At 38.6% G+C, this 21,790-nt stretch overlaps 1 protein-coding gene across 9 annotated transcripts in view; it reads left to right on the top strand.

Annotated features, from left to right (window-relative positions):
* LOC123530483 (hepatocyte growth factor receptor-like) overlaps window positions 1-21,790 on the top strand; it is an 87,188-nt gene that overhangs the window by 59,609 nt on the left and 5,789 nt on the right. For all 9 annotated transcript variants that reach the window (XM_053521292.1, XM_053521290.1, XM_053521288.1 and 6 more), the window contains 8 exons: window positions 2,434-2,707; window positions 3,504-3,641; window positions 5,460-5,543; window positions 8,951-9,043; window positions 10,680-10,771; window positions 11,737-11,846; window positions 19,500-19,662; window positions 20,312-20,448. In XM_053521292.1, the coding sequence (XP_053377267.1) occupies window positions 2,434-2,707; window positions 3,504-3,641; window positions 5,460-5,543; window positions 8,951-9,043; window positions 10,680-10,771; window positions 11,737-11,846; window positions 19,500-19,662; window positions 20,312-20,448 (1,091 nt within the window). The remainder of the gene's footprint in view (window positions 1-2,433; window positions 2,708-3,503; window positions 3,642-5,459; window positions 5,544-8,950; window positions 9,044-10,679; window positions 10,772-11,736; window positions 11,847-19,499; window positions 19,663-20,311; window positions 20,449-21,790) is intronic.

A 21,790-nucleotide genomic window follows, 5' to 3' on the forward strand; every position in this document is an offset into this window, starting at 1 on the left:
AGGTCACACTTAGACATTAAAGGATAGTGCATTGATTGGCGTGTCCGGTCCATATCTTTGTCATCGATGGATGGATTTTCAAATAACTTGGCATGAATGTGTACCACAGTAAGACGACGTGTCGCGCGCAAGACCCAGGTCCGTAGCTCAAAGGTCAAGGTCACACTTAGACATTAAAGGATAGTGCATTGATGGGCGTGTCCGGTCCATATCTTTGTCAACCATGGATGGATTTTCAAATAACTTGGCATGAATGTGTACCACAGTAAGATGATGTGTCGCGCGCAAGACCCAGGTCTGTAGCTCAAAGGTCAAGGTCACACTAAGACGTTAAAGGTCATTTTTCATGATAGTGCATTGATGGGCATGTCTGGTCCATATCTTTGTCATTCATGCATGGATTTTAAAATAACTACGCATGAATGTGTGGCACAGTAAGACGACGTGTCGCGCGCAAGACCCAGCTCCGTAGGTCAAAGGTCCTAAACTCTAACATCGGCCATAACTACTCATTCAGAGTGCCATCGGGGGCATATGTCATCCTATGGAGACAGCTCTTGTTATATTAAAAACAATCGAAGGGAGATTTAAAATGCTTGCTTTATAAAAATGCTGCTTAATGTTGTAAACTGTAAAATTAATATAAAATTGCCAAGTTAAAATTGAAATATATTTTTTGTATTACCAGAAAATAAGTTTACTTTTTGCAAATAGCAAACTTCAGTCATTGAAGTTTTAAAAAACAAAAATTAGAACAAATTTTTACATTCATGTCTATGTATGGGTATCTGACTCTGCATCCAAATAGTCACATGTGTGTTCAAAAAACCATTTCCTGCTGAGAATATTATCATGCATGGTCAGATATTAAAATAAATTCTCACAAATGAACATCATAACAAGACATTGTCTCTCATGACCCATACTTGTCCTCCACCTCTGATTCCGAAGCCGAGAAGCTTATATATGAAGATAACAGTTTGTACTGGTACAGCATCCAGGAATACTGGTTTAGGTAACTGCTTGCTGTTATATAACTGAAAATAACTGTTGAAAAATTGTGCAAAAGCAGAACATACATACTGGTATTTAACTTTTTAAGGCATTGATTGATATTCAAATAAAATGACTCAAGCACTTATCATAATAAGACAAGATTTCACATACAGCAAAAATCAGATCATAAGCTCAAAGTTCTTGGTCACTTGGAAGTGAAATATTTGAATGCATTTCCTTGTAAGGTTTATTTCTTCTTTATATATGGATGAATATTCAACCTACTCTGGCAGTTGCATTTAATATTCACTATAACTAGATGACATGTCTCCCTTGCAAGACTTTGATCCCTAGCTCAGAGGTCAAAGTCACAGGTAGGGTCTAATCAGAATGTGTACAAAGGACAAACACATAAAGAGCGTCCTTTGCCTAGTTGTTGTCACTGACTGCAAATCACTTGCCCCTCACTTCTGTGGGTTTAAAGTCTTGCTTGGGGTGTAGAATTGTGTTGTGGATATCATCCAGCATGCTTATGGAATGTGCCTTTCCATGTCTGAAATGATACCAGAGGGGGGCACATGGTGTCTTTCTTTACCATCAAAACCCGCCCGCTTAGCTCAGTAGGTAGAGCGTCGGTCTACGGATTGCGGAGTCGCGAGTTCGATCCTCGGGCGGGGCGTGTGTTCTCCGTGACTATTTGATAAATGACATTGTGTCTGAAATCATTAGTCCTCCACCTCTGATTCATGTGGGGAAGTTGGCAGTTACTTGCAGAGAACAAGTTTGTACTGGTACAGAATCCAGGAACACTGGTTAGGTTAACTGCCCGAGTTACATAACTGAAATACTGTTGAAAAATGGTGTTAAACCCAAAACAAACAAATCTTCACCATCAAAAGGTGGAAAGCCTCCATATGACCTAAAGTTGTCAGTATGAATTAAGCTCAATCAAACCAAGTCTGCTGTTAAGGTGCTAGGTTTTGGTTTTTGCTTCCAAAAGGATCTGCTTATAGATTTTATTAAAAACAAAACAGAGCAAAAATAAACAATGTGATATAGTGGGGGCATCTGTGTCCAGTTGTCTTATTTCTATATTCACAATAATTTCATGCATACAATCAGATTTGCAATCAACTTCATGCAAAAGGTCAAAACAGTTTCTCAGTGAAACTTTTTAGCATAATTGTCTATCCATTTCCTTGACAACCAAACAATGAAGATAGGTTTAAACAAAAACATTACTTGTATCAAGTTATTTCAACCAATATTAATAGATTAGTTGAGAAATTATGTTTAATGCATTACCTGTGCTACCTGTTTGAATAAACCCCTTTTTCTGTTTCTTGTGAGAGACTTAAATTAGGACTGACTTCATTACTTTTTCCCATATTACTCACTGGAATCATTTTACACTCAGCAGTTTTTATTCTTCTATAGCTTCAGGTTGGAAAATACCTCAGATATGATGTCGGTTTCCTGAAATTCAAAATGGAGGAAGTGGTCTCAGAAGGTGGTCTAGATATAGGTATTGTTGTACTCATCGCAATCCTGGCAGTCATTATTGTTCTCATCATTGTGTTAATAATTATCATGAAGAAGAGAAGAATGGGGCCATTTAAGGATCCCAAAGAAGAGAGATTCAGATACATACATGGCCAAGAAAGCCTTGATACTGAAGGACAAAGATTAATGGATCAGAATAGGCAAAATGGTAAGATGTTAAGCTGAATCTGGGTCCATAAAAAGGTAAAAGTAAAGTTTTTTGTTTAACATGGGTAGTCAACGAAAAGGAGCCTTTATGGCAAGAAACTAGTAAATTTATAAATGTAAAGTTAATTTGTGATAAAAAGGGAAGATTGCTATCTGACATTTAAATATCATAAGGCAGGCATTCAAATGTCAACTTTTAATAAAAACTTGTTTGTTAGAACTTCAAATAGGGCTATCGTTAAATAGACTGTGTTAATTTAAGGTCATTCTGACTTCTGTTGCAATCATTGATGATTAACTCAAATACAGTTGAAACTCAGTTACTTGAATTCCAAGGCATTAAGAGTTTTACTTTGAGAAAACAGAAATTTGACTTAAAATGATATTTTGTGCACGTGTTTTCTGGACGAGAGTTGAAAATGTCTTTGAGATAGCTGGAATTTTTAGCAGATGCGAGATATCATGTTTCAATTGTATATTTGTAAGATGCATGCTGCAGTGATTAATCTACAAGCAATATGTCATGGATCAACATCTAAATATTAGCCGCGCCATGAGAAAACTAACATAGTGGCTTTGCGACCAGCATGGATCCAGACCAGCCTGCGCATCCACGCAGTCTGGTCAGGATCCATGCTGTTCGCTTTCAAAGACTATTGCAATTAGAGAAACCGTTAGCGAACGGCATGGATCCTGACCAGACTGCGCGGATGCACAGGCTGGTCTGGATCCATGCTGGTGGCAAAGCCAATATGTTGGTTTTCTCATGCCGTGGCTCATATGTACTTTCCTTACAGCATATGCGGAGCAGGGTGGGGGAGGTCCCAGCAGTCCGTACAGTACAGGTATAGACGAGGAAACAAGATTGCTCCTTCAAGACCAGAACCTCCTTATAGACAGACAGTTCTTACAGATGGGAGAATTACTTGGTGCAGGTATGCTTATTTATATAAAAGCCTATGACAGAATGTTAATAAACATCGGTTTTCATTTTGGCTCAGTAGTAGAGATTGCAGGTCTTTGCATCTCTTGTTAAGGTTGCCAGCTTGTTTGAGCCCTGATCTGGTCATTGTCTTAAGAAACAGAAGATGTGGTTCTTCCAAAGTGCCCACCCATGCTGAAAATAAAGGGGCATATGGGTCTTATCCACCTTCTGTAAATCAGCAATTTTTTCAGATTTAGAGGGATTTACACTTGGCGAAATCCTAAGCAACAGAAGTGAAATTTCGTGCATGCACACTCTACATAGGGCAAAAAGACATGACCACACACTATAAACTACGTTTAAAGTTATATCACATTTCAATCTATTCGATCGATATGAGTCTTTATTATGATAAATTACCACTGCAGGACAAAGGAAAATATATGTAAATCTTTGCACATTCACAATTGCCTTGCTCAAAATGAGATACTTCAACTAATGCGCCTTATAACTGATGACTAGGGATTCATAATGTACAGGCAATAAACTATTTTTCAGCAGTATTGATCTTTCATCTTGACAAATTTAGGTTAAAGAAAAATGAGAAATCGATATTTTCCATCAATTTAATTAAGAAGATTATGTTTGCTTGGATATTTCTTAACATGATCTGACAGAACTTACAAGCTGTTGCAATTAGCTTAAATCAGAGAAAAATATAACTAAACAATAGCTTTTTGAATTTTGAAGAAAAAATTCCTTTGACAGATAAAGGAAAGAAAATATGACATTTTCAAATGTAAGGAACAAGTTTTATATTTGTTTTGATCAAGACTTAGGAATGCTTGTTCTTTTCTGACGAAAATAAGAATAAAGCCAGCTTCTCTGGTAAGATATTATGATTAAAAACATTTATCTTTAATCAAGGCATACCATACAATAAATTATATGATCAAAATCTCTATAGTGGCAAAACAATTTTGTAATATAATGATGATTTTAGGTAGGTTTGCAGTCTTCTTGCCACGTGTAAAAAGCACATGCACATCAAAATCAGGTAAAACATCATGGCAGCCAAAAGCATTATAAATCTGTCTATAGCATTACTTGGTGCATGTAAGATCAGTTGTTTATTAGTCTATGAATAAATTTGAAATGTTGAGGAGTCCATTGTAGTAAGTTTTGTAACACATATTGTGAAATTCTAAATATTCATTGGACATTTAATTTTTTATGCATTTTGTAATACGGTAAGTCCGCTAAATAAAAACCAAACAAACAGCTACAATTCTCATTCATTTAGTCTTTTCAGTTTAAAATCTAGAGTTTATGTTTGTTTAAATAGCCATTTGGGATGAAGGTATTAAAGGACAAAGTTCACTTAAGCCAGTATGGACTACACTGTTTAGACAATTTTCAAATTGTTAATAATTAAAAAGAATTATACATTGTGTGCTTCCAGAATGTCTATCTCCTATACTGAATATAGTTTTTTGGAAACAGAATTATTATTTTGTTCAAGAAGAGTCACTAAATACTGCTGGAATCACAGATACAGGCATTTTTTTTTTACCATATTTAGGCCACAAAGGAATGTTTTTACCTCTTGATGAAAGAAAACTTAGAATTCACTACATTTAATTTTTAAGCATTTTTGTGCAAAAGTGAACCATCACCTTTAATGCCAGCAGATTTAAATTATTTTGCAGTGTCAAGTTACTCATTAAAACAATTGACACATTTTGGCAAAATAATGTAATATAAATTGTGTTCTTGAGGTTTACTGTTCTTTTTTTTTGTATTCTACCCTTTCCCATGCTAATTTCAGGTCATTTTGGAAGTGTATTCAAAGCATATCTCACCTTCCCAGATGTTAAAGGGGATGAGGAAGTGGCTGTGAAGACTTTACATCGTAAGCAGAGCTAGGTGTTATTAGAGTTTGATAATGCGATGGTGAAAGTTATGATCAAAAACTGTTTTTAAGAGTCTGCATAAAAGCATACTGTTGCTTTAAATGAATTTTCTTTTCCATCATTTTCCCCCAAAAATGTTTCGGGGGTGGGGTGGGGGGCACTTAGATGTGCAAGATTTACACTTGTCCATAAGTCTTGTGTCTGTCCATCTGAATTTGAGTCGTATATATCTCAAAAGGTGATTACCCTAGAGCTATCAAACCTCTTAAGATTGTTATTCTACTAGTAAGAGTCATTAAACCTTACAGGAATATTACCCAATATTTGAAGTTCTGCACCTGGGATTTCTCAAAGCCAAACCAGAGTTATGAGCCTTTTACCTAGCATTTTGTGTAGGATTTCTCACAGCTAAACAAGAGTTATGACCCTTGACCGAGTCGGAATATGCAGGGCATAAAAGTTTGTGTCACATGTTTATTAAAAAGTATCTGACCTAGGGTCATATGTTATAGGAATATTATTCTGCATGTTAAATTATGCACCTAGGGCTTTGTTTGGTATTTCACTAAGCCAAACCAGAGTTATGACACCTGACGTAGTCAAAAATAATATTATGTATAAAAGGTTCTAAAAGTTTGTGTCACATCTTTGTCAAAAAGTATTTGACCTAGAGTCCTGAAATATATGAAGATTGTTATATAGGCTGTGAAGTTTTGCTCCTGGTTTTCTGTTTTAGATATCACTCAGCCAGGTCAGTTATGATCCTTCACTTTGTAAAAAATATGTGTAAAAGGTTCTAAAAGTTTGTGTCACATCTGCCTCAGAAACTTTTTGACTTAAGAGTCATGAACCATAAAGGATTATTATTCAGCATGTAAGTTTGTACACCAGGGATTTTGTTTGGGATTTCTCTTGGTAAGACCAGAGTTATGGCCCTTGACTTACCTCTAATTATGCATTAACAGGTAGGAGCTGTCTGCTTGTCATTGTTAAGATGCCATAAATAGGTAGGGACTGGGTTCTAGTCAGTGTTAAGATGCAATTAACAGGCAGGGGCTGGGTGCCAGTCAGTGTTAAGATGCCGTTAACAGGCAGGGACTGAGTGCTTGTCAGTGTTAAGATGCAGTTAACAGGCAGGGGCATGCTGGTAGTCAGTGTTAAGATGCCATTAACAGGCAGGAACTGAGTGCTTGTCATTGTTAACATGCCATTAACAGGCAGGGACTGAGTGCTTGTCAGTGTTAAGATGCAGTTAACAGGCAGGGACTGAGTGCTTGTCAGTGTTAAGATGCAATTAACAGGCAGGGACTGAGTGCTTGTCAGTGTTAAGATGCCGTTAACAGGCAGGGACTGAGTGCTTGTCAGTGTTAAGATGCAATTAACAGGCAGGGACTGAGTGCTTGTCAGTGTTAAGATGCCGTTAACAGGCAGGGACTGAGTGCTTGTCAGTGTTAAGATGCCATTAACAGGCAGGGACTGGGTGCTTGTCAGTGTTAAGATGCCATTAACAGGCAGGGACTGAGTGCTTGTCAGTGTTAACATGCCATTAACAGGCAGGGACTGGGCGCTTGTCAGTGTTAAGATGCCATTAACAGGCAGGGACTGGGTGCTTGTCAGTGTTAACATGCCATTAACAGGCAGGGACTGAGTGCTTGTCAGTGTTAAGATGCCATTAACAGGCAGGGACTGGGCGCTTGTCAGTGTTAACATGCCATTAACAGGCAGGGACTGGGCGCTTGTCAGTGTTAAGATGCAATTAACAGGCAGGGACTGAGTGCTTGTCAGTGTTAACATGCCATTAACAGGCAGGGACTGGGTGCTTGTCAGTGTTTAGATGCAATTAACAGACATGGACTGGGTGCTTGTCATGTTAAGCTGCCATTAACTGACAGTTGCCAAGTGCTTGTCATTGTTCAGCTGCCATAGACAGATGGGGGCTTGGTGCTAGTCATTATTAAGCTGTCATTAACAGATGGGGGCTTGGTGCTAGTCATTGTCCATCTGCCATAAACAGATGGGGGCTTGGTGCTAGTCATTATTAAGCTGTCATTAACAGATGGGGGCTTGGTGCTAGTCGTTGTCCATCTGCCATAAACAGATGGGGGCTTGGTGCTAGTCATTATTAAGCTGCCATTAACAGGCAGGGGCTGGATGCTAGTCATTGTTGAGCTGCCATTAACAGACAGGGGCTGGATGCTAGTCATTGTTAAGCTGCCATTGACAGGGGCTGGATGCTAGTCATTGTTAAGCTGCCATTAACAGACAGGGGCTGGATGCTAGTCATTGTTGAGCTGCCATTAATGGACAGGTGCTGGATGCTAGTCATTGTTGAGCTGCCATTAACAGACAGGGGCTGGATGCTAGTCATTGTTGAGCTGCCATTAACAGACAGGTGCTGGATGCTAGTCATTGTTGAGCTGCCATTAACAGGCAGGGGCTGGATGCTAGTCATTGTTAAGCTGCCATTAACAGACAGGGGCTGGATGCTAGTCATTGTTGAGCTGCCATTAACAGACAGGTGCTGGATGCTAGTCATTGTTAAGCTGCCATTAACAGGCAGATGCTGGATGCTAGTCATTGTTGAGCTGCCATTAACAGGCAGGGGATGGATGCTAGTCATTGTTAAGCTGCCATTAACAGGCAGGTGCTAGATGCTAGGCATTGTTAAGCTGCCATTAACAGGCAAGTGCTGGATGCTAGTCATTGTTGAGCTGCCATTGACAGACAGGGGATGGATGCTAGTCATTATTAAGCTGCCATTAACAGGCAGGGGCTGGATGCTAGTCATTGTTGAGCTGCCATTAACAGACAGGGGATGGATGCTAGTCATTGTTGAGCTGCCATTAACAGGCAGGTGCTGGGTGCTAGTCAGTGTTAAGCTGCCATTATCAGGTGGGGGCTTGGTGCTAGTCACTGTTAAGCTGCCATTAACAGGCAGGTACTGGATGCTAGTCATTGTTGAGCTGCCATTAACAGGCAGGGGATGGATGCTAGTCATTGTTAAGCTGCCATTAACAGGCAGGGACAGTGCTGTAACAAGACCAGAGAGGCATTATGGGTTTGGGGGCATGTTCATCCATAAAATTCTAGTAAGCACTTCCCAAGATAACTAAGTCACAAGGAATACAAAAACTGCACAGCTTAGTGTATTTAACAAATTTTTGACTAAAATGTAAGTTTTGGTTAGTTTTAATAAAAGTTTGGTGCAGACCTAGGCCTACAATGCCAGTGACATTGAGTGACTAATCACTGTTAAAATTATGAAGTTTTCCATTTAAATCTTTTTTCATCAATTTGAGTTAATTTTATTCTTACTGTTTTAAGTTACAAACATTTTAATAGTCTGATATATTGAATAAATATTTGTTATTGAAATAGCTGACTTAAATTACTAAATCTATTTCAGAGAACAATCCAAGGGAGATAGATGTGCAAGCCTTTTTAAAAGAGGCTTTAATCATGAAAGATTTCAAGCATAAAAATGTCTTAAATCTTATAGGTAAGACCCTTTGAAATAACTAGATTATACACTTTATTAAAGTTTTCCCTTATTAATTCTCCAGGGTGTATTACATTTTGAAAAGGGGGAGCATTTATTTAGGCTCAAAATATTTTTACATTTTTTTAGTATACTTAAACTTTTGAACTGTAAGTCAAACGTAATATGAAACAAGCTTTGATTACATAACTACCATAGTGCTAGTATTCACTTCTGACCTTTAACTTAAAAAAAAAATTCAGAAACATTTGGCGAGGGTGTTAATCAGGGAATATACGGTGGTTTTCTTAGCAAATTAAGAAGTTAAGCATTCAGTCTGTTGAAGCATTGAACAGAGCAGTCAAAGTTGATGCCACACACAGAGAGCAGGCAACCAGTAGCAGAAAGATACAGCAAACAGAGTGCTGTAAAGTAGAAAATAAATATTAAGTGTTGCAGGGAAAATGGGAGGTCCTCACCTCAGCGTTCCTGATGTAAAGTGTGGCATTGTGTTGATGTAACACAATACAAATGATTTCTGAATATATTGCAATATATTTGTGTTGTTAAGTCTGCAAGTGGCCTACCCCTGTGAAAAATGGTGAAAAATATCATCAGACATAAAATGTTGGTGTTGAAGTCAATTAAAGAAGGACTGTTTGTTAATTTTCAGATGTTGAAATTGCCTGAATTTTGTGTATAGAATACATTGAATTTTCTCCACTAAAAAAATCTGAAATTGACAAAAGTTTCTGTAAAAGCAGTATGTTGACCTATCAGCATTTATATACACCTGTTTAGCTCAACAGGGAGAGCACAGGTTTACAGATAGCAGGGTAGTGAGTTCCATGCCTGGGCAGGGCGTATGTTTTCTGTGATGTTTTGAAAAAAGACATTGAGTCTGAAATTATTCTTCCTCAACCTCTGATTCATGTTTAGAAGTTGGCAGTTATTTGCAGAAAACAGGTTTGTACTGTTACAGAATCCAGAAACACTGGCTAGGTTAACTGCCTGCCATTACATATCTGTAATACTGTTGAAAAATGGCGTTAAACCCAAAACAAACAAACAAACAGATATCAGCATTTGATATAATAAATATTTTACTTCCCATGTTCTTGCTAAGCTGGTTTACATTTTCATTGGTTAGTTTGAAGTTTTATTACTAGTGGATTTGTTTGTACACTGTGACAGTTTGACTTATTATATAATAAGACAGTGTGTTAAAAGTCAGTGATTTGTACTCCTCCTCTGTTTCATGTGGTAAAGTTGTCATTTACTTGCATACAGTAAGTCAATACAGATACAGAATCCATGAAAATTGATTCCTCTCTCCAAACATTCTTGACAACTATGCCCCTCATTTTTTTTTCAGTATTCCAACCAAAACTGTTAGTACATAATGTAAACAATACCATTTATAACAAAAGACTGTTACATATTTGAATAAAACGCTTTTTTATTACGACATGATTTTTCCCCAATTTTAGTAGTCACAATGCAATTTCCCCCACCTAAAGGTTCTTGCAACCAGTTCCTATGGAACTGAAACAAAAGTGCAGTCAAAATTTTCTTGTTAGTAAAGAGCATTAACCAAAATTCAAAGAATCATTTGAGATCCCTTCCACTTTGATATGATTCATGTTATTATCCACAGGTATCTGTCTCGGGATGGATGATATGCCCCTTGTTGTACTTCCATATATGAGACATGGTGACCTCTTGACATACATCAGGAATGAAGAAAATGTAAGTTTCAAATAATTCTTGAAGAGTCTTTTCTGAATAAACCTGTGCTTTTAGCTTTCAATAAGTTTTTTTGCTGTACTAACTGTTCCACATTATAATATCAGTGTTTGTTGTGTAAATTTTTGTTCTGCTTTGTCAGTCGTGATAACAGAGGAATGCTCATTTACTGCTCCCCATTTGGTTTTTGCTAGACATGCTCAATACTAACTGTACGCTGAGCATTTCATTCTGTAGAAAAGAAAAGTGATTACTTTTATCAATGAAACCAGTTTTCCGCCTTAAACATGCAACTTTGATCTTTGGATTTTAAGTGTTTAGTTCATGCAGTCTATAGGCCAATCTATCTAGAAGTTGTGTTATCAAACCCCTTGTTGGTCATACAATTATCCGTCATAAACAGATTTTTCAGTATAATGGAACTTAAGACTGCAGTTAGACACAAGTTACTTCAAGTGTTCACAATAGACACCAGTAACTTCAAGTTTAACAGAGAGACTCCAAGCTTTCTTTTCTTTGAAATTCAGTGTGCTTAACCCTTATCATGCTGGACGCAATTGATTCTGCCTTTGACACCAGTGCAGATCATGATCAGCCTGCACATCCGTGCAGTTCGATCATGGTCTGCACTGTTCGCCATTCAGTCAGTATCTCTTTGGTATGCTCCCCTTTTAACAGTTAATGGTACTGTCCAAATTGAAAGATGGACAAGTTCATTATAGAGATTTAGCAGGGTATGATTTAAAACCAAGACAATTGATCCGTTTAGAGGGTTTGTTTTTTTTTTGGCTAATCAAGATATCTGATATAGAGGGGCTACAATGTGTTTGATAACATATTCTGTGTATCTTGAACTTCTGTGATAGAAGAATATAACCTGACTTTTGATTCTATATTATAACTCTAAAAACTTATGAAAGAAATTTGTTTTTATTGTAGCCTATATTTGCATGGCATATGATTTTCAGGCACCCACAATTAAAGATCTGATCACATTTGGTATAGACATTGCGGAAGGAATGGCATACTTGTCTGAGCTCAAATTTGTACACAGAGATTTAGCTTGTAGAAATTGCATGTAAGTGTTGTTAATTTTAGTTAGATCATTAACAACTGAGCCGTGCCATGGGAAAACCAACATAGTGGGTTTGCGACCAGCATGGATCCAGACCAGCCTGCGCATCCGCGCAGTCTGGTCAGGATCCATCCTGTTCGCTAACGGTTTCTCTAATTGCAGCAGGCTTTAAAAGCGAACAGCATGGATCCTGACCAGACTGCGTGGATGTGCAGGCTGGTCAGGATCCATGCTGGTCACAAACCCACTATGTTGGTTTTCCCATGGCACGGCTCAATTATTTTTCTTTTTGACCAGTGTTTTAGGTTAACGACCTGTTGTCAGAATAAAAATGAAAATTTTGCTGCCAAACTTTTGTGTTTTAGTTTTGCTTGTATATTGTGTGTGCTTCATTTCCTAGCTTTCTTTCAAGGTAAGCTTTTTTTTCTTTAACAGTGTTAATCGCAAAGTAAAGAAAATGTCAGTACACGACCAGTTTAATTATGGGGTCAAGATCAAGGTAACAGTGACTGGCTGTATTTGTTTTGCTTGCACTCCTGTTGAGTTTTAACATGCGCAATGCATTTTACAAATGCACATTACTGTCGCACTAATTGGCCTAAACTAATGCTCAGAACATCGTGTCATAGTTCTTGCATTAATTACAGAAATTTGCAAATTATATGTACTGTGATTAATTTTTAGGTTTTCGATACGTTTAATATTTTTATGTGAAGCAACTCAAACAACACTTTATATTGAGTAACATGATAAGCTATTTGCCTGGGCATTTCTTATTTGAGCTATTATGTGCTTTACATATACTCTTTTTTAAGAGCTTGTAGACCATATGCCCAGTGATTATATATAAGTTGGTAAGAGTTCATATTAGCCCACATTTTGTGCTGAGTAGGTAGAGTGCTTAAATATGAATGACAGGATACAGTTAGTCCTAGGTATGAGGTCAGTTTACTTATGATTTAGTAAAAAGGCTAAAAATGTGAAGCCTCAAAATATTATGATTTAAATTCTAGGCATACTCTTTGACTTAGTATATTGAGTTTATTAACTGATTACTATAACTCTATAGACTTATTTCTGTTAAAAGTGAAGCCCTCCTTGTAAGCTCAGTATAACTCTATCAGACTGAAGTAGATGTGAAGCCCTCCTTGTAAGCTCAGTATAACTCCATCAGATTGAGTAGCTGTGAAGCCCTCCTTGTAAGCTCAGTATAATCTTACTCAGACTGAAGTTGTTGGATAGCACCTCCTTGTAAGCCCAGTAAACTCTCATCAGACTGAAGTAGCTGTGAGGCTCCTTCTTGTAAGCTCAGTATAACTCTATCAGACTGAGTAGCTGTGAACCCTCCTTGTAAGCTAGTATAACTCTATCAGATTGAAGTAGCTGTGAAGCCCTCCTTGTAAGCTCAGTATAACTCTATCAAATTGAAGTAGCTGTGAAGCCCTTCTTCTAAGCTCAGTATAACTCTTATCAGATTGAAGTAGCTGTGAAGCCCTCCTTGTAAGCTCAGTATAACTCTATCAGACTGAAGTGTGTGAAGCCTCCTTGTAAGCTCAGTTAACTCTTCTCAGACTGAAGTAGCTGTGAAGCCCTCTTGTAAGATCAGTTAACTCTTCTAGACTGAAGTAGCTGTGAAGCCCTCTTGTAAGCTCAGTATAACTCTATCAGACTGAAGTACCTGTGAAGCCCTCCTTGTTAGCTCAGTATAACTCTATCAAACTGAAGTAGCTGTGAAGCCCTCTTTGTAAGCTCAGTATAACTCTATCAGACTGAAGTAGCTGTGAAGCCCTCCTTGTAAGCTCAGTATAACTCTTACCAGACTGAAGTAGCTGTGAAGCCCTCCTTGTAAGCTCAGTGTAACTCTTCTCAGACTGAAGTAGCTGTGAAGCCCTCTTTGTAAGCTCAGTATAACTCTATCAGACTTAAGTAGCTGTGAAGCCCTCCTTGTTAGCTCAGTATAACTCTATCAGACTTAAGTAGCTGTGAAGCCCTCCTTGTTAGCTCAGTATAACTCTAGCAGACTGAAATAGCTGTGAAGCCCTCTTTGTAAGCTCAGTATAACTCTATCTGACTGAAGTAGATGTGAAGCCCTCCTTGTAAGCTCAGTATAACTCTATCAGACTGAAGTAGCTGTGAAGCCTTCCTTGTAAGCTAAGTATAACTCTATCAGACTGAAGTAGCTGTTAAGCCCTCCATGTAAGCTCAGTATAACTCTATCAAATTGAAGTAGTTGTGATGCCCTCCTTGTAAGCTCAGTATAGTTCTTATCAGATTGAAGTAGCTGTGAAGCCGCTTTGTAAGCTCAGTATAACTCTATCAGATTGAAGTAGCTGTGAAGCCCTCCTTGTAAGCTCAGTATAACTCTTACCAGACTGAAGTTCTTGTGAAGCCCTCCTTCTAAGCTCAGTATAACTTTATCAGAGTGAAGTAGCTGTGAAGCCCTCCTTGTCAGCTCAGTATAACTCTTACCAGACTGATGTAGCTGTGAAGCCCTCCTTGTAAGCTCAGTATAACTCTATCAGACTGAAGTAGCTGTGAAGCCCTCCATGTAAGCTCAGTATAACTCTTATCAGAATAAGGTAGCTGTGAAGCCCTCCTTGTAAGCTCAGTATAACTCTTACCAGACTGAAGTTGTTGTGAAGCCCTCATTGTAAGATCAGTTTAACCCTATCAGACTGAAGTAGCTGTGAAGCCCTCCTTGTAAGCTCAGTATAACTCTATCAGACTGAAGTAGCTGTGAAGCCCTCTTTGTAAGCTTGGTATAACTCTTTCAGACTGAAGTAGCTGTGAAGCCCTCCATGTAAGCTCAGTATAACTCTATCAAATTGAAGTAGCTGTGAAGCCCTCCTTGTAAGCTCAGTATAACTCTTATCAGATTGAAGTAGCTGTGAAGCCCTCTTTGTAAGCTCAGTATAACTCTATCAGATTAAAGTAGCTGTGAAGCCCTCTTTGTAAGCTCAGTATAACTCTATCAGACTGAAGTAGCTGTGAAGCCCTCCTTGTTAGCTCAGTGTAACTCTTCTCAGACTGAAGTAGCTGTGAAGCCGTCCTTGTAAGCTCAGTATAACTGTTATCAGATTGAAGTAGCTGTGAAGCCCTCCTTGTAAGCTCAGTATAACTATCAGATTCATGTAGCTGTGAAGCCCTCCATGTAAGCTCAGTATAACTCTTATCAGATTGTAGTAGCTGTGAAGCCCTCCATGTAAGCTCAATATGACTCTTATCAGATTGAAGTAGCTGTGAAGCCCTCCTTGTATGCTCAGTATAACTCTTACCAGACTGAAGTTGTTGTGAAGCTCTCCTTGTAAGCTCAGTATAACTCTTCTCAGACTGAAGTAGCTGTGAAGCCCTCCTTGTAAGCTCAGTATAACTCTTATCAGATTGAAGTAGCTGTGAAGCCCTCCATGTAAGCTTAGTATAACTCTTATCAGATTGAAGTAGCTGTGAAGCCCTCCTTGTAAGCTCAGTATAACTCTATCAGACTGAAGTAGCTGTGAAGCCCACCTTGTAAGTTCAGTATAACTCTTTCAGATTGAAGTAGCTGTGAAGCCTCTTTGTAATCTCAGTCAACTCTATCAGACTGACGTAGCTGTGAAGCCCTCCTTGTTAGCTCAGTATAACTCTTTCAGATTGAAGTAGCTGTGAAGCCCTCTTTGTAATCTCAGTATAACTCTATCAGACTGAAGTAGTTGTGAAGCCCTCCTTGTAAGCTGAGTGTAACTCTGTCAGACTTAAGTAGCTGTGAAGCCCTCCATGTAAGCTCAGTATAACTCTTATCAGATCATAGTATCTGTGAAGCCCTCCTTGTAAGCTCAGTATAACTCTTTATCAGATTGAAGTAGCTGTGAAGCCCTCCTTGTAAGCTCATTATAACTCTATCAGATTGAAGTAGCTGTGAAGCCCTCCATGTAAGCTCAGTATAACTCTTATCAGACTGAAGTAGCTGTGAAGCTCTCCTTGTAAGCTCAGTACAACTCCATCAGACTGAAGTAGCTGTGAAGTCCTCTTTGTAAGCTCAGTATAACTCTATCAGACTGAAGTAGCTGTGAAGCCCTCCATGTAAACTCAGTATAACTCTTATCAGATTGAAGTTGTTGCGAAGCCCTCTTTGTAAGCTCAGTATAACTCTATCAGACTGAAGTAGCTGTGAAGCTCTCCTTGTAAGCTCAGTACAACTCCATCAGACTGAAGTAGCTGTGAAGTCCTCTTTGTAAGCTCAGTATAACTCTATCAGACTGAAGTAGCTGTGAAGCCCTCCATGTAAACTCAGTATAACTCTTATCAGATTGAAGTAGTTGTGAAGCCCGTGTTGTAAGCTCAGTTTAACTCTATCAGACTGAAGTAGCTGTGAAGCCCACCTTGTAAGCTCAGTATAACTCTGTCAGATTGAAGTAGCTGTGAAGCCCTCCTTGTAAGCTCAGTATAACTCTTACCAGACTGAAGTTGTTGTGAAGCCCTCCTTGTAAGCTCAGTGTAACTCTTCTCAGACTGAAGTAGTTGTGAAGCCCTCCTTGTAAGCTCAGTATAACTCTATCAGAGTGAAGTAGCTGTGAAGCCCTCCTTGTAAGCTAAGTATAACTCTGTCAGACTGAAGTAGCTGTGAAGCCCTCCTTGTAAGCTAAGTATAACTCTGTCAGACTGAAGTAGCTGTGAAGCCCTCTATGTAAGCTCAGTATAACTCTATCAAATTGAAGTAGCTGTGAAGCCCTCCTTGTAAGCTCAGTATAACTCTTATCAGATTGAAGTAGCTGTGAAGCCCTCCTTGTAAGCTCAGTGTAACTCTTCTCAGACTGAAGTAGCTGTGAAGCCCTCTTTGTAAGCTCAGTATAACTCTATCAGACGGAAGTAGCTGTGAAGCCCACCTTGTAAGCTCAGTATAACTCTATCAGTTTGAAGTAGCTGTGAAGCCCTCCTTGTAAGCTCAGTTAACTCTTCCAGACTGAATTTGTTGTTTGTAAGCTCAGTACTCTTCCGATTGTAAGCTCAGTGTAACTCTTCTCAGACTGAAGTAGCTGTGAAGCCCTCCTTGTAAGCTCAGTATAACTCTATCAGACTGAAGTAGCTGTGAAGCCCTCCTTGTAAGCTAAGTATAACTCTGTCAGACCGAAGTAGCTGTGAAGCCCTCCTTTTAAGCTAAGTATAACTCTGTCAGACTGAAGTAGCTGTGAAGCCCTTCATGTAAGCTCAGTATAACTCTATCAAATTGAAGTAGCTGTGAAGCCCTTCTTGTAAGCTCAGTATAACTCTTCTCAGACTGAAGTAGCTGTGAAGCCCTCTTTGTAAGCTCAGTATAACTCTGTCAGACTGAAGTAGCTGTGAAGCCCTCTTTGTAAGCTCAGTATAACTCTATCAGACTGAAGTAGCTGTGAAGCCCTCCTTGTAAGCTCAGTTAACTCTATCAGACTGAAGTAGCTGTGAAGCCCACCTTGTAAGCTAAGTATGACTCTATCAGACTGAAGTAGCTGTGAAGCCCTTCATGTAAGCTCATTATAACTCTATCAAATTGAAGTAGCTGTGAACCCCTCCTTGTAAGCTCAGTATAAATCTATCAGACTGAAGTAGCTGTGAAGCCCACCTTGTAAGCTCAGTATAACTCTTATCAGATTGAAGTAGCTCTGAAGCCCTCTTTGTAAGCTCAGTATAACTCTATCAGATTGAAGTAGCTGTGAAGCCCTCTTTGTAAGCTCAGTATAACTCTATCAGACTGAAGTAGCTGTGAAGCCCTCCTTGTTAGCTCAGTGTAACTCTTCTCAGACTGAAGTAGCTGTGAAGCCCTCCTTGTAAGCTCAGTATAACTATCAGATTGATGTAGCTGTGAAGCCCTCCATGTAAGCTCAGTATAACTCTTATCAGATTGTAGTAGCTGTGAAGCCCTCCATGTAAGCTCAGTATGACTCTTATCAGATTGAAGTAGCTGTGAAGCCCTCCTTGTAAGCTCAGTATAACTCTTACCAGACTGAAGTTGTGAGGCCCTCCTTGTAAGGTCAGTATAACTCTATCTGACTGAAGTAGCTGTGAAGCCCTCCTTGTAAGCTCAGTATAACTCCATCAGACTGAAGTGGCTGTGAAGTCCTCTTTGTAAGCTCAGTATAACTCTATCAGACTGAAGTAGCTGTGAAGCCCTCCATGTAAACTCAGTATAACTCTTATCAGATTGAAGTAGTTGTGAAGCCCTCCTTGTAAGCTCAGTATAACTCTATCAGACTGAAGTAGCTGTGAAGCCCACCTTGTAAGCTCAGTATAACTCTATCAGATTGAAGTAGCTGTGAAGCCCTCCTTGTAAGCTCAGTATAACTCTTACCAGACTGAAGTAGTTGTGAAGCCCTCCTTGTAAGCTCAGTATAACTCTTCCAAACAGAAGTAGTTGTGAAGCCCTCTTTGTAATCTCAGTATAACTCTATCAGACTGAAGTAGCTGTGAAGCCCACCTTGTAAGCTCAATATAACTCTTACCAGACTGAAGTAGCTGTGAAGCCCTCCTTGTAAGCTCAGTATAACTCTATCAGACTGGAGTAGCTGTGAAGCCCTCCTTGTAAGCTCAGTATAACTCTTACCAGACTGAAGTAGCTGTGAAGCCCTCCTTGTAAGCTCAGTATAACTCTTCCAAACAGAAGTAGTTGTGAAGCCCACCTTGTAAGCTCAGTATAACTCTATCAGATTGAAGTAGCTTTGAAGCCCTCCTTGTAAGCTCAGTATAACTCTTACCAGACTAAAGTAGCTGTGATGCCCTCCTTGTAAGCTCAGTATAACTCTATCAGATTGAAGTAGCTGTGAAGCCCTCCTTGTAAGCTTAGTATAACTCTATCAGATTGAAGTAGCTTTGAAGCCCTCCTTGTAAGCTCAGTATAACTCTTACCAGACTGAAGTAGTTGTGAAGCCCACGTTGTAAGCTCAGTATAACTCTTCCAAACAGAAGTAGTTGTGAAGCCCACCTTGTAAGCTCAATATAACCCTCATTGTAAGCTCAGTATAACTCTACCAGACTGAAGTTGTTTTGAAGCCCGCCTTGTATGCTCAGTATAACTCTACCAAACTGAAGTAGTTGTGAAGCCCACATTGTAAGCTCAGTATAACTCTACCAGACTGAAGTAGTTGTGTAGCCCCCCTTGTAAGCTTAGTGTAACTCTACCAGACTGAAGTAGCTGTGAAGCCCATCTTGTAAGCTCATTGTAACTCTGCCAGACTGAAGCAGTTGTGAAGCCCACATAGTAAGTAAGACAGAAGTAGATTTGTAGTTGTAACTGAATCCCTAAGGAGATTGCATGCTGTACTTGAATGTTTGACACAGTTCAGTACATCCTGATACCTCCAACAATTATTCATTGGGGGAAGCTGTCAGCTGCTTGTTGAGGATAGGTTTAGACTGGTATCGAATCCTGGAGATTCCTGGTATTTGATGTGACAGTCGTTATATTACTAGAAAGTAATTTGTGAGTCTTGAAGAAAGGATTTGGTTTGCCCAGCAATGTTGCCTCTATAAATGAAGTTATTACCAGTGTTATTTCAAATAAAAAAGTGAAGTTACACACATATTAAACAGACCAACATTACATTTGATAACATCTGTTAATATATTCAAAATGCCTACCATTGTTCCTTATGGGCATTAAGAAAAAAAATGAGTCCAATATGTTTAATTGTGATTATCATATTTCAGGTTAGACAATGATTTTAGAGTGAAGGTTGCTGACTTTGGATTGTCTCGAGATATTTATGAGAAAGATTACTATGCATCAGAGAGTAAGAAAACAATGCTACCTGTAAAGTGGATGGCTCTTGAGTGTCTTGAAAAGGGAAAATATTCCTCCAAATCTGATGTGGTAGGTACTGGAATCTATGATGGAAGCACTAAATCTACACAGGTTACATGTCGAGTTGGGGACACAGACAAAATTATCCCGCTCATTTGAACAAACAGACTAAATTCCCCCTTTCATTTTTTCAATAATTATATCCACATTTTCACTTCATTTCCTTTAAAGATTGACAAGTATTATCTTAGAAACTGTAATTGTAATTTTTTTTTAATAAAAACATTAATCTATATTCAATTTTAATTTTTACTGTGCAAATTGAAAGGGCAGATTTTGCCCCCCCACCCCTAGACAAACCCCTGGTCAAATTGAGTAGGGGAGACTGTGTGTGTTGTGGGTGGGTGGGGAGTTGAGGGGGGGGGGGTAGCGGGGGGCAGTCCTAACATTGCTGCTTATTTTATGTTATTATTTTGAATTATTTTATATGAAAACCTATCCAGTGTGAAAATTAATCTTAAGGAAGACAGTAGCTCTTACTGTTTAACAGTTTATAGTTTATATAGGGGATATAATAGACTCGTGGCAACGTACATGGCTACAAGGCATTACTCCAGGTTTTTTTTAATGACATAACACTAAATTTTCTGATAAATAAAATTTGTAGAACTACTTTTCGTATGAAAACATCATTCATTTGTATGTATTATATTTGCAGTGGTCATTTGGTATTGTATTATGGGAACTGATGACCAGGGGAGTTAATCCTTACCCAGAGGTGGATAACTGGGATATTGTACGGTATCTGAAACATGGCAGAAGGATGCCTCAACCACAGTACTGTCCTGACCAGCTGTAAGATTGTTTCCTCATATTCCATTTTTATGCCCCCACATTTTATGTGGGGGCATATAGCTTTGCTGCTGTACGTACATACGTACATCCTTCCCAAAGTAGTATGTGATCAACTCCTCCCACAGTGTTAGCCTGCTTTGCTTCAAACTTTCACAGATGAACAAGCTTGATGTCAGATGACCAAAAAGACAGTTATGGCCCTTTGATAGTTTGCTATATAGAATATAGAGAAAAATCTTGTGTGTTCAACTCCTCAAACACTATTGAAAGGATATGCTTGAAAGTTTTACAGATGGACCTTGATGTCAAGATGACCATAAATAGACTTTTTCTGTGGCTATTTTTTCTAGAATTATGGCCCTTTCTTAATTTCACAAAAATAGGCCATAGTGAAGAAATTTGGTGTGTTCAACTCCATATACACCTTTTAAAGGAATGGATTCAGAGTTGCTCAGATGCACAACCTTATACTGAATATGATCATAAAGGACGGGCTGCGGCCATTTTGGCCAGTGCAATGGCTCTTTGTTAGTTTCAATATATAGGGTATAGTGAAGAAATTTTTTGTGTTCAACTCCTCATACTCTTTGAAGGAAGGGTTTATAGGTGAAGATACTTGATAGGAAATTCTGCAGTATTTGGGGGCATCCTTGTCCTATAGACACAACTGTATTTTCACAGACTTGTATAAGCTCACGTTTCAAGTAAAAAGAAGCCCTGGGAAAATTGGTAATGAAAACTACATAGTTGGATTTAACTTAATAAAAATATCTATAATGTTAAGTAATTTTTTTACAGGAATATTTTTTGAAGCTGGGATATTCGATACATTATATTATAATACTTCCAAAAGAAATAAAAAGAAAACTTGCAATTATGAAAGGTACTGGCATCTAGAAGTGCTAACATTTACAATGGAAAAAATCAAAATCGTTTTTGTAGAAAAATTGAAACTAACGAATACAGCTATTTTGAACAACTAAAAAATCCCTATTACCATCCTGGAGTTATTAAGAAAGACGTATAGTAATCAATATTTTCATCAGTTTGACAAAAAAATCCTGTTATGAGATAGGTAGATCAAACATAAGACCTCAGATCTGTTCTTACTCAAACGTAAGACCTCAGGTCTGTTCTTATTCAAACGTGAGGCCTCAGGTCTGTTCTTACTCAAGACCTCAGGTCTGGTCTGTTCTTACTCAAACGTAAGACCTCAGGTCTGTTCTTACTCAAACGTGAGACCTCAGGTCTGTTCTTACTCAAACGTGAGACCTCAGGTCTGTTCTTACTCAAACGTAAGACCTCAGGTCTGTTCTTACTCAAACATAAGACCTCAGGTCTG

Source organism: Mercenaria mercenaria, chromosome 13, assembly GCF_021730395.1.
Source record: "Mercenaria mercenaria strain notata chromosome 13, MADL_Memer_1, whole genome shotgun sequence".
Classification (NCBI taxonomy): Eukaryota; Metazoa; Mollusca; class Bivalvia; order Venerida; family Veneridae; genus Mercenaria; species Mercenaria mercenaria.